Here is a 15,799-nt window from a genome sequence, read left to right as displayed (position 1 = left end):
AACAGAGCCCTTTTTCAAACTGTTACCTTTAGAGTCAGCCAGGTGGGGAATTCTTGAACAGATGCTCTTCTCCTGCTTGTGGCTGCAGAGGTGAGATGACAGAAAGGTTCTGCAGGGAAGGTTTGCAGGAGTGTCTGGACAGGCTGCACCACCCAGGGGCTGGCATCCCCCAGCATGAGCTTTGTCTGCCTGTGCAGGACTGCTGTGGTCTGGTTCTGCACAGGCACTGGCAGCTGTGCAATGCTAGGAGTGCTGCTACACATCTCCTAACAGTGTGGGCACCAATGACACCTCCTGGCACAGACATCACTCCTCTCAGCAGCCAGGACCATGTGGTGAGGGGGTGCCCTTGTCAGCAGGGTCCTTGGTCTCAGAGTCCCTGCTGGAGCAGATGTTTGCAGTGCTGAGAGCTCTGCAGCCCTCCCTATTGTGTTCCTGCTCTGGCAGGACCTGCAGGACTTGGTCCTGCTGTGGAGCACCCGGGGCAGGGCAGGGTGGGAGACACTGACCAAGGCTGCAGGAGCAGCACGGGGGGGACACTGGGCCCTGTTTTCACACCAGCTCTGACACCTTGGCCTTTTCCAGGCTCCTGGAGATGCTGCTGACTGCCCCGCACCTCCCTGCATGAACCAGCAGAGAATGGAAGTGACTGGAATCATCTGGGCAAAGGACCCTTCACCAGACACTGGGATGTCGTTCTCCTCAAGATGGGAGTTACAAATGGCCTTGTGAACTGCACATGAGGCCCGGGCACCTGCACTGCCAGACCCCTCGCACAGTAGTCCAAGGCTGCCACAGGACAAGCAGACGTTGGCCACAGCAGCTCATCCTTTTAAGTCCTCTGTGAAAACATTAGTGGAAAAGCTCTCCTCCTCCAGTGAATGCCAGCGGTGGGTGCCAGTGCCCCGTGTGCCGCTGCGGCGTTCCCTGCCCACCGGTGGGGTGGGAAGCAGGCTGTGCATCACCCCGTTCCCCAGCCAGACCGGCAGCAGCTGAGCACAGAGCCCTGCAGCTCTGTCCCTGGGGACAAATGCCAGCTGCCATACTCTTCTCTGGAGACCCAGGAGCTGCCTGCAAGGCACCAGCACTGACTGCTCCTACGCCAGAAGTGGGCAGTCCGGGACACCTCTTGTCACAGATGTGACTCGCGCTGGGACAGGAGTGCTCTGGCTGCAGGGCACGGCATGCAGCAGGGACGGGGATGCTCTGCATTGACCGGGCAGCCGCACACTGCTAGTGTGGACTTTCCTCCTGCTCTTCCCTAAAGGATGCTGGCTGCCTGTCCAAAAGCTCCTGCTCATGCAGCCTTCTAGAGTGCCATGGCGAAGGGTCTGCAGGGCTTCTCGTGGACCATGCTGCTGCTCTTCTGCACCATCCAGGAGCTGGGGTCCTGGGCCATGCACACGGCGGTGGAGGGCCCTGGCCTAGGGGAGCCCGGGGACCCTGCACTGCTGGCCGGAGGGCGAGTGAAGCGTGGCTGGGTCTGGAATCAGTTCTTTGTGGTGGAGGAGTACACGGGCACGGAGCCGCTGTATGTGGGGAAGGTAAGCTGACCTGATGTCTTCATGGGGCTGACAGAGTGGACATGCTGGCAATGCTGAGCAGAGAGAGGGCCCACATGAAGGTTGTTCATGGCTAGAGAAATACTCTGTGGACTGCGATTAGGTTAATGTGCTCCCAAAGATGAGGACAGCACGCACCGAGATTTACATCTGTGTTCTCACAGTCGTGTACTGGGTTCTTGTGATGTCTGGTGGTGGGTGCAAGAAGCCCTGTCTCTGTGGGAGCTGCTGGCAGGTGACAGTGGGCAGGACTGGGTCTGTAGGTGGGACCTCACCACACTTCCCTGGTGTGTGACCTCCTGGGAAGGCTGGACATGGACCTCTGCTCCACTCCTGGTGTCCTGAGCCTGAAGGAGCATTTCACCTTGAGGTTGCTGGGCTTTATCCTTTTCTGGGAGCTTTGGAGAAGCAGCTGCCCCCTGTGTCAGGAAGATGTGTTGTTTGTATATGGGTGAAGGCAGTGCTAGCTGTTGGGACCAGTCAGAGGAACACACTACAATCCAGCTAGAGCTGGAGGCATGGGCTCACCCTGAAGGAAAGTGCCCAAGAGCTTGTACAGCAGGGCTGTCTGATGGCCTCAGCCGTCTGGGCGTGAGTCTTGGAGGAGCTTGAAAATGGGTTTCTTGGCTGGGGGCCAGCAGGGATTTCAGTGGTGATTTGTGTCCGTTTCAGCAGACACTCAAAGCCGTGCTCCTCCGCCGCCCTCAGAGCAGGCACAGCTAATTCATGGCTCCCCTGGGAGCAGCAGAGGCACGGGGCCCTGTCCTAGGCCTGGCAATGCCTCGGCTCCAAATGAACTGAAGCCTACAACTCACCCATTTTACAGCCCCTTTCCACGTCACCAACCCCATCACCTGCCTGGCTCACAACAACAGGCAGCCTGCACTGAGATCACTGCCTGTGGCTCCGCAGAGCTGAAAGCCAACAGGACCAGGCTTTTCCTGGCACTGGGAGAGGATGGAGTGCTCGCCTGGGACACTGTTGTCCCCAGCAGTGTTCCAGCCCTCCTAGCACAGTCTGTGGGTCCAGAGCCTTGCTGCTCTGGGGGACCCTGCAGATTAGCTGGGGCTTGCCCTCTGTGGATGCCTCTCACACACCTACATGTGCTTTCTGAAGGGCCGATACCATTTCCATAAAATCTGGGTTCTCCAGCTAATCCTTCTTCTGAACTGTAATTTCCCCTGAGGCTGCTGTCAGTTTGATGTGGATTTCTTTGGGTTTTTTAAATAGAATTATGGGGTCAGCACTAGTTACAAACTTCTGCATGTGGACAGATCTATTTTAGATAGAGGAGAGGATTAAAGGGAAAAAAGCAGATTTAATTAAGTTGCTAATATTTAAAGAAAATTGATGAACTCAGGCTTTATGAGTTGGAGCAAACAGAGTGCGCCTTTATTACGGGCTAGTTTTTATTTGATTTTCTTTCTTTTCTAGCCCCGGAGTCATTTTTTATTTGTGTATCTCTGTTTTCTGTTTAATTGCTTTTAATAAGGAATGTGCACCTCTGTTCATATTTAATTTTTATTTAATTATTAGTATGTAATTAATGGCTTTGTAACAATTCTGGTTGTAGTCTTTTAGGACAAGGAAACTATTTTCCTGTTTAACAAATGGGACAGATCAGCCTTTTATCCGCCCTCTGGATGCCCCAGTTCTGCAGACACTGCTGTCCTTGCTTGGGGGCTGAGCTGCAGGCAGGGCAGAGTGGTCCCTCTTGGGGGGTGGCTCTTGAGGCCCAGTGTGTGCCAGGGCTGTGTGACTTCAGTCTCCTGCCATGCCCAGGGAATGGTGGGATCCCTGAGGCTGCGTGGGAGCGCGGTGCTCCCCAAGCCTGCCTGCTGTAACAGGGAGGAGAGAACATCCCTGGGATGTGGTCCGCATCCATGGCATCTCCCCTTGGGCTTCTGTAGTCTGCGATCCAGCCCTCCCCCATTAGTTGTTGTTTAGCCAAGCAGCACAGATTTAGCTCTTTTAATCTTCCCCTGTAAATCAATCTCTGCAGCCCCTTGAGCCCAGGCTCCATTTTTCTTCCTAGCATTCCGGTTTGCAGGGATGCTGGTGTCTGCTCCGAGCAGTCAGAAATGAGCAAATATGTGAAGAGGATGTGCTGAGAGCTCAATGTGGTGCTGGATGCTTTATCTCTGGCCTAATTATTAATCATGAGCCTGGTGTTCAGCAGAAAAATGCAGGTTTCTGTTACCTGTGCTGTACCTGGTGCTCCTTCTTCGTTCTGAAAAGCTCACGGAGTAGCAGTGAGAACTGGGGAGAGGATGATAAAGTGAAGAGGGTGGGCAGCAAGCTCTCCACCAGCCAGTGGGGAGGGTTGGGACTGGATGGCCAGGCTGGGATGACCATCCCTACAGACCAGGGCAGGGTGCTTCAGGGGGCCAGGGCAGGATGACCACCCCATAGGCACATACCAAGAGGTGCTGCCCCAGCAGATTTGCAGCCAAAGCCACCACTGTGGTCCCAGACTCTGCTGGCCTCACAGCCCTATTTGTGAGCTGAGTGAAGATCTCCTTCCAGGCAAGCCTTGAGAGATGTGTCACCATGGGCAGTAATTTGTGAATGTTGTGCAAAATGCATTGAATTGTCTAACGTGTGGGTCCTTCACTCATGAAATAAATATATAAACTGTATCTAACAAGACAAATATAATGAAGGCATCGTAAAAAAAGAGGCAGCTCTGGTATAAATTCTTGCTGGTAGAGCTGTATGTCTGAAAGGTGGTTTATAGAACTGCAGTTTGGAAGATTGAATGGCCCATAAACATTTTCATATTTCATTAGCCGATTAATGGACGGCTTTTTTCATTTTTTGGAGGGGGGACATGACTTTGCTGATTCTAAGCAGAAATTGTAGGAAACAAATGAAAGCAGCTGATGAAACCTTTCCGGGGGCCTGTCCCGTTATGGATTGTCCCAATTAATGCCCATGCTGCTCTCTGTCAAGATGCATTCTGCCTGTCCAGTTACTGTTAATAGATTTCTCATAAGTGGCTGGATTGTAAAAACCTCATAACTCAGTTTAATGCCACCAATAAAATTATCTCTGGACGTCTGGCCTGGATTCCAGTCAGCTCTTGGTCCATGGGGAGCTGCTGTTTACCCTTTCTTTTCCTAATTCCAAACATTGTCTTAATTAAAAAATGAAGCAGCAGAGATTGCCTGCAAAGGCATCTTCCTCAGGGTCTGTTTGCACTCCTGAACATGAGCCGATTTGTCACATTCTCTTGCAGATTTTGTCCAGATGGGGCTCTGGGCATGATGATGGGATGTCGTGACCCCCTGTTACCCTGCCATGTAAACCCAGCACAGGGGTGCAGCGAGTGTGTGAGCTCTTCAGCAGGGAGACTTGTCAGCACCAGCTGCCCAGATCATGGAGGGTGGCTGTGGCTGGGGCAAAGCGGGTGGATGAGGATGGACTTTGGGCAGTTGGTTGTGTAGAGGAGGATGGATGCTGATGTTGAGGTACCTGTGCAGCTTGGGAGAGGTGATCCCACACTGCCAGAGTCCTGTGTCCTTGCCCATAGGGAAGCCTCTTTTTTTGGAGTGCAGTTGAGTTGTCTTTTCCATCATCTCCTAACCCCTTATTGATGTGGTTTGTCTCTTGGTTTGTAGTGGGGGTGAGCACTGGCAGAATCTGTGATCTGCAGAGCCCTAAAGGCAGGCCTGAAGTCCCAGTTTATTGGGCCTTCCTTTGTGCACAGGAGTTGTCTGGTGATGCTCTCATTCTCCAGTCCAACAGGAGCAGAGGGGCATCGCACAGGGACCACAGGCATCTTGTGCAGGTGGCTAGGGTTGGGTACAAGCACGGCCCCAGCCTGCTCCCACCCTTTCCCTCTTTCCCTGGCAGATCCACTCAGACTCGGATGAGGGAGACGGCTCCATCAAGTACACGATCTCCGGGGAGGGCGCAGGGACCATCTTCCTCATCGATGAGATCACAGGTGACATCCATGCCACCGAGCGCCTGGACCGGGAGCAGAAAACCTTCTACACGCTGCGGGCGCAGGCCCGGGACCGGCAGACGGACCAGCTGCTGGAGCCCGAGTCGGAGTTCATCATCAAGGTGCAGGACATCAACGACAGCGAGCCGCGCTTCCTGGAGGGGCCCTACATCGGCAGCGTGGCGGAGCTGTCCCCCGTCGGTAGGTCTGCTGAGGGGAGGATGTGGGCTGGGAAACCTGTGCCTCTCTCCTGTCAAGCCTTGAGCCTGCTGTACCCCACAAAAACTACTTGCAAATCCCAGGGATTCCAGAGCTAGGGAACCAAAAGGGAAAAATAAATAAGGTGGCTTAAGAAAAGCAAGTGGATAAATCCTCTGAGCTGATTGCCAGCCTTTGGCTGAGTGCTCAGTCTCAGCCCTAAGCTGTGCTCTGGGGACGGGGTCGTGGTGGTGCCAGCTGCCCGCTGTGCATTGACTCTGGCTTTGTACAGCCCACTCCCTCCTCAATGCTGGGGGGTTGGACTAAGCCCTCACAAGCCAAGGGGCTCACATCTGCCTGTGGTTCAGATTGGTCTGAGTGGTGCTTCTCCCCCAGCTCAGGCCATCCTCTGTGCACTGCTTTGCTGCTCTTCTGAGCCCCAGGGCTGCCCGGGCATCATCCCTTTGTGTCCCCATGCAGCACTGCCACGCCCTTCTCTGTTCTTCTCTGAGGGGCCAGGCATTGTTGGATGGGATTGGGGAATTCATGTCCCTGTGACCGAAGTGGCTTCCCTGTGTTAAGCCTTAGCTGCCCATCCCCTTGGCACCAGACCCCTTCTAAGTGTGTTGGTGATCAACCTCACTGAAGCTCTGGGGGCCAGGCTGGGATGATGAGGAGCAGGACAGTTGGCTTTGTGCTCACCCAAGCATCAGGAGGGGTGCAGGGAGGTGATGTGTGAGCTGCCCTCACTCCTGTTACTGGGTTCCCATGCTGCTGAGCACAGCTGGAGTGTGAGAGTGGCTGGTGCTGCATTGCCCAGAGCCACACCATTCCCTGTCCACACTGTTCTCTGTCCATGCCATTCCCTGGGCTCTCTGCTACCTCTGTAGCAGGCTGTGTGTGTCAGCATGTGCTGCAAGCAGGAACTGTAAATCACTGTTCCCAGAGGCTACATCCAGGTAGAAGACAGCTTGTGAAAGGCTGACATCGAAGATCAGGCAGGACCCCAACACTGTCAGCAGGGGATGAGTCAGCACAGGGGACAGTAACAGTGCTGGGACTGCAGAGAGCCCCTGGGGCAGGGGGAGCAGCCGAGCTGCACCAGGGGCTTGACAGGCCAAGTCAGGTGAAGCACCAGGTCCTGCTGTGCTGCTGCAGGAAGGTCTGGCTGCAGAGGCATCCTGGCAGCAGAGCGCAGGAGATGGTGCTCGGGTCTGCTCTGCCTCAGGACAGAGCTCCAGCTCTCCATGGTTGATGTGCAGCATATTGCAAGGCTGGTGCGTGGCCTCTAGCAGGTACAGATGTACAGGAATTGCCTGCACCAGAGGAGCTGCTGCTGCTTGGATTCTGTTGATGTATGGAGAAAAAATTGTCCTGAGGCATCCCAAGCTCTCCTTTCGCTTCCAGTTACCTGCGCAAATCCTTCCCTCAGTCAGAGAGTGACCCCTTGAACTATAGCTGTATGCTCCTGGAGAAATGAAAGACAGCATGTGGGCACCAAAGCAAGAGGCATCCTGTTCCCAAAGGGAAGAAAGAAATTAAATTAATCTAATTTGCTTGAACAACATTTTAAAAAGCAAGGAATTCTCAACTCTGAGTATTAGACAAGGATCCCAGTTCTTTGAAAATCACTAACAATTATGGAGCTGCCTGATCAGACTGATGTGAACAAGACATATCAAAGGAGACAGTTTCTATGCGAAATTGGAGATCAGAGGGAGAAAGAAACACGGTTTCACAACATGAAAGAAGGCGATTCCTGCAAATTAAAATACTCGGAAGTTAAAAGTAAAGAGAAGTACTGTGAACGGCGTGGGCTGCATTTCCCAGCTGTGTGCTTAGAGAGGGGAGCTGGAGCCAAGAGCCTGTTCTGCTTTCCAGGCTACCTGCCTGCTGCAGCCTCAAGCCTTCTGCAGCCTGGCCGTCCTGGGGAGTGTATGGGCTCCTCCAAAGGAGCCTCACCCTGGAGATGGCCCAGGGAGGGCATCACACATCATCTTCCCATGGTGCTGCTGCCTGGGCCCCAGCAGTGTGAGTGCAGAGCAGGAGGGACCCACATGCTGCTGCAAGTCCCCAGCTCCCTCCTGCTTCCCCCTCAGCTTACCAGTGCTTTGCCCAGGAACAGGCAGCACAAAAGACAAGACGGACATATCCTGTGAAAGTGTAAACTGGCAAGGAGCTTTCTGCTCAACCCTCCGAGGTTCAGCAGCTGGGAGATAGATGGGGCTGGTCATGGACCTGGTGTGAGAAGTTCAGCTCCAGATGCTGTAGGAACAGCTGAGGGTGCAGTACATGGGAAGCTGCTGGACCAGGGAGGTGAAATTCAAGATATTCTCATGGGAAATGCCCCACCAGGCCCTTTTTGTGTGGGAGTGTGCTCCTTTTGTGGCATCAAGGCTGGGTGCAGCTGTGATCATTTTGTGGCTTTGTTGTGGTTGGTATTGATAGTGACATTTGCTGCCTCTGAGCTGGACAGAGCATCTCCCCTAGACCTGTGGGGTATTTTCATGAGAGTGAATGGGGAGTGTGCCTTGCTGCCTTCCTGAGCGTGGCTGGAGGTGATCCCAGCTTGGTGTTGGCCAAGCAGGGGTACAAAGGTTGGCTATTAGTGTATCAGCATCAAAGCCTGGGGACCTGCTGGTGATCCTGCGTGCTCTCAGCACCATTTGGATTCAGCTGTGCTCTGCTGGGGAAGGGGCTGGGGTGGGGCCATTCCAAGGGCAGGGCTGCTCTCCAGCTTGGAGCTGTAGGGAGCTGCTCATTCCCTGTCTCTGCTGCTCTGAAGCCTTTGCTCTGCATCCCAGCCTGAAAAGTTAAGGGTGACACCTTCTTCCTCCCCCCCAGACCTCACTGGGGTTTGTGCTTGGGTGGTTTTTGTCCTCACTCAAGGCAGCTCTCAGCTGCACTCCCCATTCCCTGCCAAAAGCAGAGTCCCAGCTCCCAGAGGTGGGTGCCTTCCTGGGGCGTGAAGAGGAATAAACCAAATACAGTCAGATCCGCTCTGTGACAGCAGGAGCAGATCAAAGGACATTATTTGCATAATGAAGGAGTACTAATTGGGAGGGAAAGTCATTTGATTTCCTAGTGTCTAAGAAGGAATAACAAATGAGAGAACTGCACAAACTCTCAGAGTAACTGGGAGTGCTTTGCAACACAGCTGCCCCTTGCTCTGTGCTGGGGCCAGGGCAGTGTGTTTGGGTAGACATCGTACGTGCTGCCTGAGACTGTGAGACTGGGGGTGGACTAAAGGCCTCTTTGTTCCAGGACCTTGCCTTGGCAGTGGTCAGAGTGCATTCTTAGGAAAGAGGAACAGCACGCACAGGACATGTGATGCTCCTCTTAATATTCTCCCAGCCATCATCTGTTTCCAGCTTGGAAATTTCTTTGGCTGTGGGTGGTTTCTGGGGGTTTAGTCAGCTTTAGTATCTGTCTTCCATGAACTCATCCAGACTCACTGTAAACGTCTGCAAAGGGAAAGGGGTTGCTGTTGTTATCTGATGGATCAAAAGTGGCAGATGCGGGATGGTCAGGAGGATAAGGCTGGAGTGTGGGATTTGTAAAAGGCAGAGGTGGTGCCTGGAGCTAACCCCAGCCTATGATCCAGGCTGGGGAAGTCATTGTTTTCTACACAGGGATATCCTGCACTTAGAAGAAGCACATCAAAAATGGAAGGTGACCCAACAACTTTATCTGGCCTCCCTTGGCACAGCAGAACCAGCTGCAAAACCAGCAACTGGCTTTTATTTAGAAACCTGATCTGGCCTGGGGCATCAGGAGCAGTAGTGCAGCTGCTGTGGGATGCTTGCTGCATTTGAGTGCAGAAGGGGCAGTTGGACCTGGGCCTGGCAGGGAGGGCAGCTGGGGCTGTAGAGGGGTAGAGAGGTCCCTTCTCAGCCCCCTGAGGGGGGGGCAGGGCTGGAGGCCATGCTCTGGAGTCACCCAGGTTGAGGAAAACGGGCTCCTGGGGCTGCTTGGGAGCATTTTCACTGACTGCTGTGCACCCCAAGGAGCAGTCTGTCTGCAGGATGGGGCCTGAGCTGCAAACCCTGTTCACAGCTCCACTGCTGTCCTGTCACCTCAGGGAGAGGCTGCTGGCCAAGAGCTTGAAAGCTGATCAGTGCTGGCACCTGAGGCTCAGCCTCTGTGGGTACCCCAGTGTGGATCTCTCCAAAACATCAGAGTTGAGCAGAATCCAGTACCAGAGGGAGAGACCTGCAGCTGCAGAACAATGTAGGATGGGACCCAGCCAGCTGCCTTGGAACTGCAGGAGCTTCACCTTGTTACAGGAGATGCTAAAATTAGCTGTATTTTGGGCTCCTTTCCTGAGCTCCCTGGGGTCTGCTTAACAGCTGTCTGCTGCACTCATGCGTGAGCCCAAATCCAGCACACTGTGCCTCCTGTAAGCCAGCTCTGTTGGTTGCACAGGGTGGGTGTTGCAGCCCAGAGCTCACTTGTGGGGTCTTTGGGGAGCAGGCAGGGCCTGGAGTGAGGAGCATGCCAGGAAAGGCATATGCTTTCATCAGAACATACTCCTCCCCTGATGCATTTCACTCTTATTTCTCTGTGTAGCACCATGTCCAGATTAGAGGCGATTTAGCTGTACAGGCAGAAACTTGGGGTCAAGCCCTGACTCCAGCACAAAACTGGCTGAATGCAGAAGTGATTATTGTGAAGAGAAATTTTTTAATCTCCATGCTGGAAGCAGAGAAAAACACTTTGTTTACCATGCAGCCAGAACACTTGCAGGCAATCTGATTTCCCCCCCTGCCCTTGCTAGAAAGTGCTTAAGTCACTTGTGTGTATCTGGAAGCTGCTGGGACTGCAAGTGGCTGGGAGCTGGGGCTTGCCCTGTCTGTTTGTCCTTAGTAAGATGAGTCCTTCCCTATCTGCACTGTGCTCTAGGTCATTGGACAGGCTCCAAACACTGCCCTGCCCAAGAGACCACCTCATCCAGGCTGCATTTGGCAGCCCCTCAGGGAACCTGGGCCTCTTCATGGAATGATTTGGTTTGTTCCCCATGGCACCATGTTTACCTGCTTCATGCCAGTGGGTGGGGTGCCTTGTGCAGTGGCTTTCTCTGGCCAGACACCCCAAAAGAAGTTCCACAGTAGCACATTTGAGCAATTGCACCCCTGGCAGGTTATCACCCTTGGGCTGGTCCTGCAGGGTGTGAGGGCTCTGCAGTGAATCTCCTCTGGGCCTGGCTTTCTACCAAATCAGGATGTTCACAAGATTGCAAGAAACTCACTTCTGCTCCAGTAATTTTTAAGCTGCTCTAGTTCATTTTTTTTCCCCTGATGTCCTCCCTGAGTGTATCTGGGGTGCATCAGCCACTGCAGGTGTTTGGGGCCAGACAAAAGCTGTGAATTGCATTGTTTATAAAATCCCACCTGCCTCCTGCCCCATGGCACTCAGGCCCCTGGGATGCAAGTGCTGCACGCTGGCATCAGGCCAGAGCACGTGGCTTTGTGTGACACAGCACTCCTTGCAGGGTTCTGATGTTTTGCAGGACTGAAGTGCTGAAGTGCTGTCCTGGAGCTGGCCAGATCCACACAGAAAGGGGTCTCAGCATGGCCAGAAAGTGTCCCTGGTCTCTGCCTGAGTTGAAGGTGGCAACTGAGTCCCAGAGCTGGTCTGGAGAGCATCTAGAGGCTCCTGGTTTCATCTCGGAAGGGTGACTGCTGCCATGAGGAGGGACAGTCAAATTTAGCAAGTGTTGGTTTTTCCTGCTGCTCATTTGCCTGTTTGCCTGCCCAGAGCCTGGCTGTACTTCTGTCCCTGGGGAAGTGACAGGTCCCAGCCACTTGCTTGTGGATTCAGTGCAGGGCCTCTCTGCTTGAGGATGTGTTTGGAGTTTGCCTGTCAACACATCTTTTAGCTTAGTGAGTGGCATAGCAAGTGGTCTGGAGCTATCAGCCATCTTCCTGCAGGGTTGCTGCGACTGGCCCCAGAGGCTCTGGGTCCTGTGGGAAGGCAGTCACGGATGCCAGGACACACCTGCACTGCTATTCCATAGGTGCCCTGCAGAGCCCCATCCATCCCATCCAGGGCACTGGGCTGAGCTGCTGTGCCCTGGGGACACTCAGCATGGCAGGGTGGCTGGGCGGGCTGGGCTCTGCACTCGTGGGATAAGACCCTGCAGAGACACAGCTCCTGCATCCCGCAGCTTCTGGGGCATCGTGGGCACCTCTCGGTGCCCCTCCCTGCCCTGCTGACCCTGGCTCACAGCGGAGAAGGGATGCTGCTGGCAGAGCTGAGGGCTGGCTGCTGTCCCTGGCAGATCTCCAGGATGGCTCAGGGTGTGGAATGGGGGCAGCCCAGGCAGGGCCCATGGGGCCAGAGGATGGCTGGCAGCCAGAGTCAGCTAGGCTGGAGGAAGGATTGCTCTGGAAGTGAGGGTCTTGTTCCCCCTTTCTTCTGGGGGGAAGCAGGGTTCGTTTGATCTGCTGTGCCAGATCACACCTTTGCAGAAGGAGAATAAGAGATGCCTACTGACCTGTTCATTTTTATGTAAAATTGTTGGTTTCCTCTGATCTGGAATGATCTGGAGTGAGCTGGTCGGGGGAGGAACCAAGGTCTTATCTCATTTTACATGTCTAATTATCTCTCTGGATACAGGCTTAGGCTTCTTGGTTATGGGAGGCGGGTGATAGAGTACATGATGGATGTTTAGATTTTATTTAGTGTATCTTTTATGGCTAAGGCATGTGCCAGAAAACTAAATAAAAGCTGTACATGCTGTACTTGCTGTGGGCAGTGCTGTGCTTGGAGAGCAGGGACTAATATTGGAGCAGGGTGGGAGCCAGGGAAAACTTGTCTCTGCAGAAAGGAGGAGACCAGGTTAAGCTGAAACTGAACACCATTGCTCTTTACATGGAAAGAGAGTGGGAGGGGAGGGGTGGAAAAGGGATAAGTGGAGATTAGGGGAGGATGCTGGAAAGTTGAACTGATAGATTCCTGATACCCTTTAGGTGACCTTGAGCAGGCTGCAGTGCACCTTCGCGGGCGACAGGTCAAGGCACAAAGTGGGCTCAGTGTTCCCTACCTGGCTGATGTTGCTCTTCTGTTAATGAGATGCTGTGAGGGCAGGTGGGGAAGGGCACCTCTGGCATTGCTGGCTGCAGCCCAAGGGCAGTGTGCCCCATCCTCTGCCTCTGAGTGAAGGTGTCTTGCTGCAATGCTCCTCGTGCTTCTTGGTTTCCCTTGCCCTAGAGCAGAAAGCTCTGGTCCCAAACATGGGGCTCACCCCTGGGACATGGAGCTGGATCTGCTGCCCTGTTGCTCCAGTTCTTGGGAGAGTTCAGCAGCTGTGGGCCAGGAGCCTTCTGTGGGCTTGGGTACCTGTGGGTGAGTTTTGAATCTCCTCACCCTAGGCAGGAACAAGTGGTTCTGGGAGCATGGGATGTTTGTGCAAAGTCAGCAGGCTCTGCCTGTGCTGCAGGTGCAGGAGTGGGTGCTGCTGTGGACACCGGGCTCTCGGTTGGTTGCTGCCAGGCTGTGCAGAGGGAGCCCTCTCTTGTTCCCAGGGGCAGGTACTGCTTTGTGTGATTCTCAAACTTTGGCACCTCCAGCATCCCTAGCTGGCTTCTCTACTGCAGCTGGGAGAGGGATGCTTGGAGATCCTGGTGTCATTTCTCTTCTCTGGTCCCTTTTTTTGCTCTCTGAGCAGAAGCTTCCCAAGGGAACATGCCAAGCTGTCCAAGGGAATGTGCAGTGCTGGTGTGGGGGTGATCTGCCTTGGCTCTTACCTGCTTGAAGGAGTTGTGTGATGCCAGGGAGAGGAGGAGGAAATGCAGCAATAGTATTTCTTAAACAGTTGTTTGCGAGGCAGAGAGCCAGTGTTGCCGTGGTGTAAAATCTGGACTTGCCTGGCAGGGATGCACCATAACTTCACTGGAGACAGCAAAGCATAAATAAGTTGACTCGAACTAGCTTGTTGCTGAAGACCGATGAGGGGGATTCTCCTGTTATCAGCAGAGCTGCAGCTCTGAGAAAGCTGCCAGGGAGAATGAAAAGCAACCATGGTAACTGCTCACTTCCCTCAGTGAACACCCTTTCCAGGAGATCAGAGTGAACTGGACTGGGGGCAGTGTGTGCATCCCAGCTGCTCACAGCAGCACTGCTGTCTGTGCTGCCTCATCTTGTGCCTGAGACCAGGCAGGTCTGGTGCAGGAGCTCCCTGGCTTGCCTGCAGGCTCTGGGCTTGTGGTCTCCTGGCAAGGGAGGAGGAAGGCACCAGGAACTGAAGCTTCTCATCCCCCTCTGGATTGGTTTCAGCTCCATATCTGCCTGGTGTGACATAGGAACAGAGGCTGCTTCTGACTGACTGGTGCCAGGGCTTGACCTCTGGGCAGGGATGCACTGAGTCTGGTGCTAGAAATGAAACAGGGTAACCTGTCCTCATAATGCTTTGGTCACACCACCTCCTTTCTCAAGGTGTCTAGAGGTAGGGTTAGGCTTCCCTTCCTTCCTGCCTTCTGTTGTCTCTCTAGATCTCAGCCCCCTTGCTCCTGCCCCCACCCTCATGTCCTGGGTCCCGCTTTTGTTAAATTGAACATGATGTCAAATTAAAGCCATCACAGGGACAGTTGGAGTGAAGTGCCCAGTTTAATGAGGCAGCCTTGAAAATCAATAACTTAATTGCAGACATTTGATGGACTTTTATCCAATTTATAGTCCTCCTGCCCTGCTACGTGTAGAGCATGAGGACCTGGTGCTATGTCTGGCTCTGGGCAAGTGAAAGCCTTTCCTCTCCTGTGGCTGTTGTCCCTGTGCAGGTCTGTGGGCTCCAGTGGTGCTGCAGCGTGGGTCAGGCCCTAGCTGGGTGGTCTCTCTGTGGTCTCGAGGTGACCATGTCACTCTGTGCTGACAGGAGGGGCAGGTGTGAGTATGATATCCCCAGCTCCTTCCTAGATGGTCCAGTAGAAGGCTACTGGGAGAAAAGCTCCCGGCTGTTCACACCAGTGATCTCCTGGAGAGCAGGCCCTGCCCCAGGATGGCCCAGCATCCTGTCCCTTCTGTCCCTCCTGCCACTCTGCAGCATGCCAGAGGCATTTGCAGCAGTGTCTGGAGTCCTGACTTTCAGGTGTTTGGTGGGGAGGTGATGCTGCATTTGCACCTAGCTGTTCTTTTTTCCCTCATCATTTGCAAGCAGTCAGTGTTTGGCTCTGCTCTGAGATCTGTGTTGCTCTTCTCAACTCCTCCCTGACTTTCTGTTTTCCTTCTTGTCCCTGCTGCAGGCACCTCTGTGATGCAGGTGATGGCCTCTGATGCTGACGACCCCACCTATGGGAGCAGTGCCCGGGTAGTCTACAGTGTGCTGGAGGGGGAGCAGCACTTCACTGTGGACAGTAAAACAGGTGAGCAGCACCCAGCTGGGCTGGGGCAGGAGACCCGACAGTGGCCGTGTGTCCTGGGCATGGCTGTGACCCAGCAGCTCTGTGCCTCCCTGCTGGCCACTGATGCTGCATTCTCATGGCAGGGGTGTTGGAGAGGAAGCTCAGCAGCCCTGCTCAGGCTGCTGCCCAGCTCCATGCCCTGCCTGCAGCGGGCAGGATCTGCAGCTGCCAGCCCAGAGTGCCTGGTCTGCACCTGCACTGGCCAGAGCTCCTCTCTGCCTGGAGCAGGAATGCCCCCACAGGCGCATAAAACTTCAGTGTAGAAGGTTTAAATACTACCAGAGGGGCCTTACCAAAGGCTGCATCATTATCACCAGGGCTTTGATTAAAGGTAACACTTTAAATTAAGGATAGGTTTATAAATGTTCTATTAATATTTAATGAAAGAACAGTAGAAGCTGCTCCATTCCTTAATAACTTATAATAGGGCCTGTTGTAAAATGCCTCTGTAATAAATCCCTGGCAGATGATGCTCTGACATACTGGTTAGAGGAGACCATAACCAGGAGATGTTGGGGCATATATTCTCCTTGCCTCCCAGGAGTTTGACTCTCATTACCCTTAATGGGAGCCTCACAAGCTTGCTAAGGAGGAAGACACTCAAATGCTAATAAGAGATATTTAAGGCACAAAGCATGCAGTAAAGTGCCCATAGTTTAATGAAAATTTGTCAAAGGACAAGCAGGCTGAGG

General features: G+C 53.7%; 1 protein-coding gene across 1 annotated transcript in view; it reads left to right on the top strand.

Moving 5' to 3' along the window:
- CDH22 (cadherin 22) overlaps nucleotides 1–15,799 on the top strand; it is a 76,632-nt gene that overhangs the window by 23,337 nt on the left and 37,496 nt on the right. The window contains exons 2-4 of the mRNA XM_042049127.1: nucleotides 586–1,544; nucleotides 5,418–5,712; nucleotides 14,949–15,068. Coding sequence (XP_041905061.1) covers nucleotides 1,320–1,544; nucleotides 5,418–5,712; nucleotides 14,949–15,068 — 640 coding nt within the window. The 5' untranslated portion in view covers nucleotides 586–1,319. The remainder of the gene's footprint in view (nucleotides 1–585; nucleotides 1,545–5,417; nucleotides 5,713–14,948; nucleotides 15,069–15,799) is intronic.

The sequence above is a fragment of the Corvus kubaryi genome, unplaced genomic scaffold, assembly GCF_017639235.1.
Source record: "Corvus kubaryi isolate FWS band 111438036 unplaced genomic scaffold, C.kubaryi_AGA036_p1.0 134, whole genome shotgun sequence".
In the NCBI taxonomy this organism is placed as follows: domain Eukaryota; kingdom Metazoa; phylum Chordata; class Aves; order Passeriformes; family Corvidae; genus Corvus; species Corvus kubaryi.
This window is presented reverse-complemented; position numbering and strand designations above follow the sequence as displayed.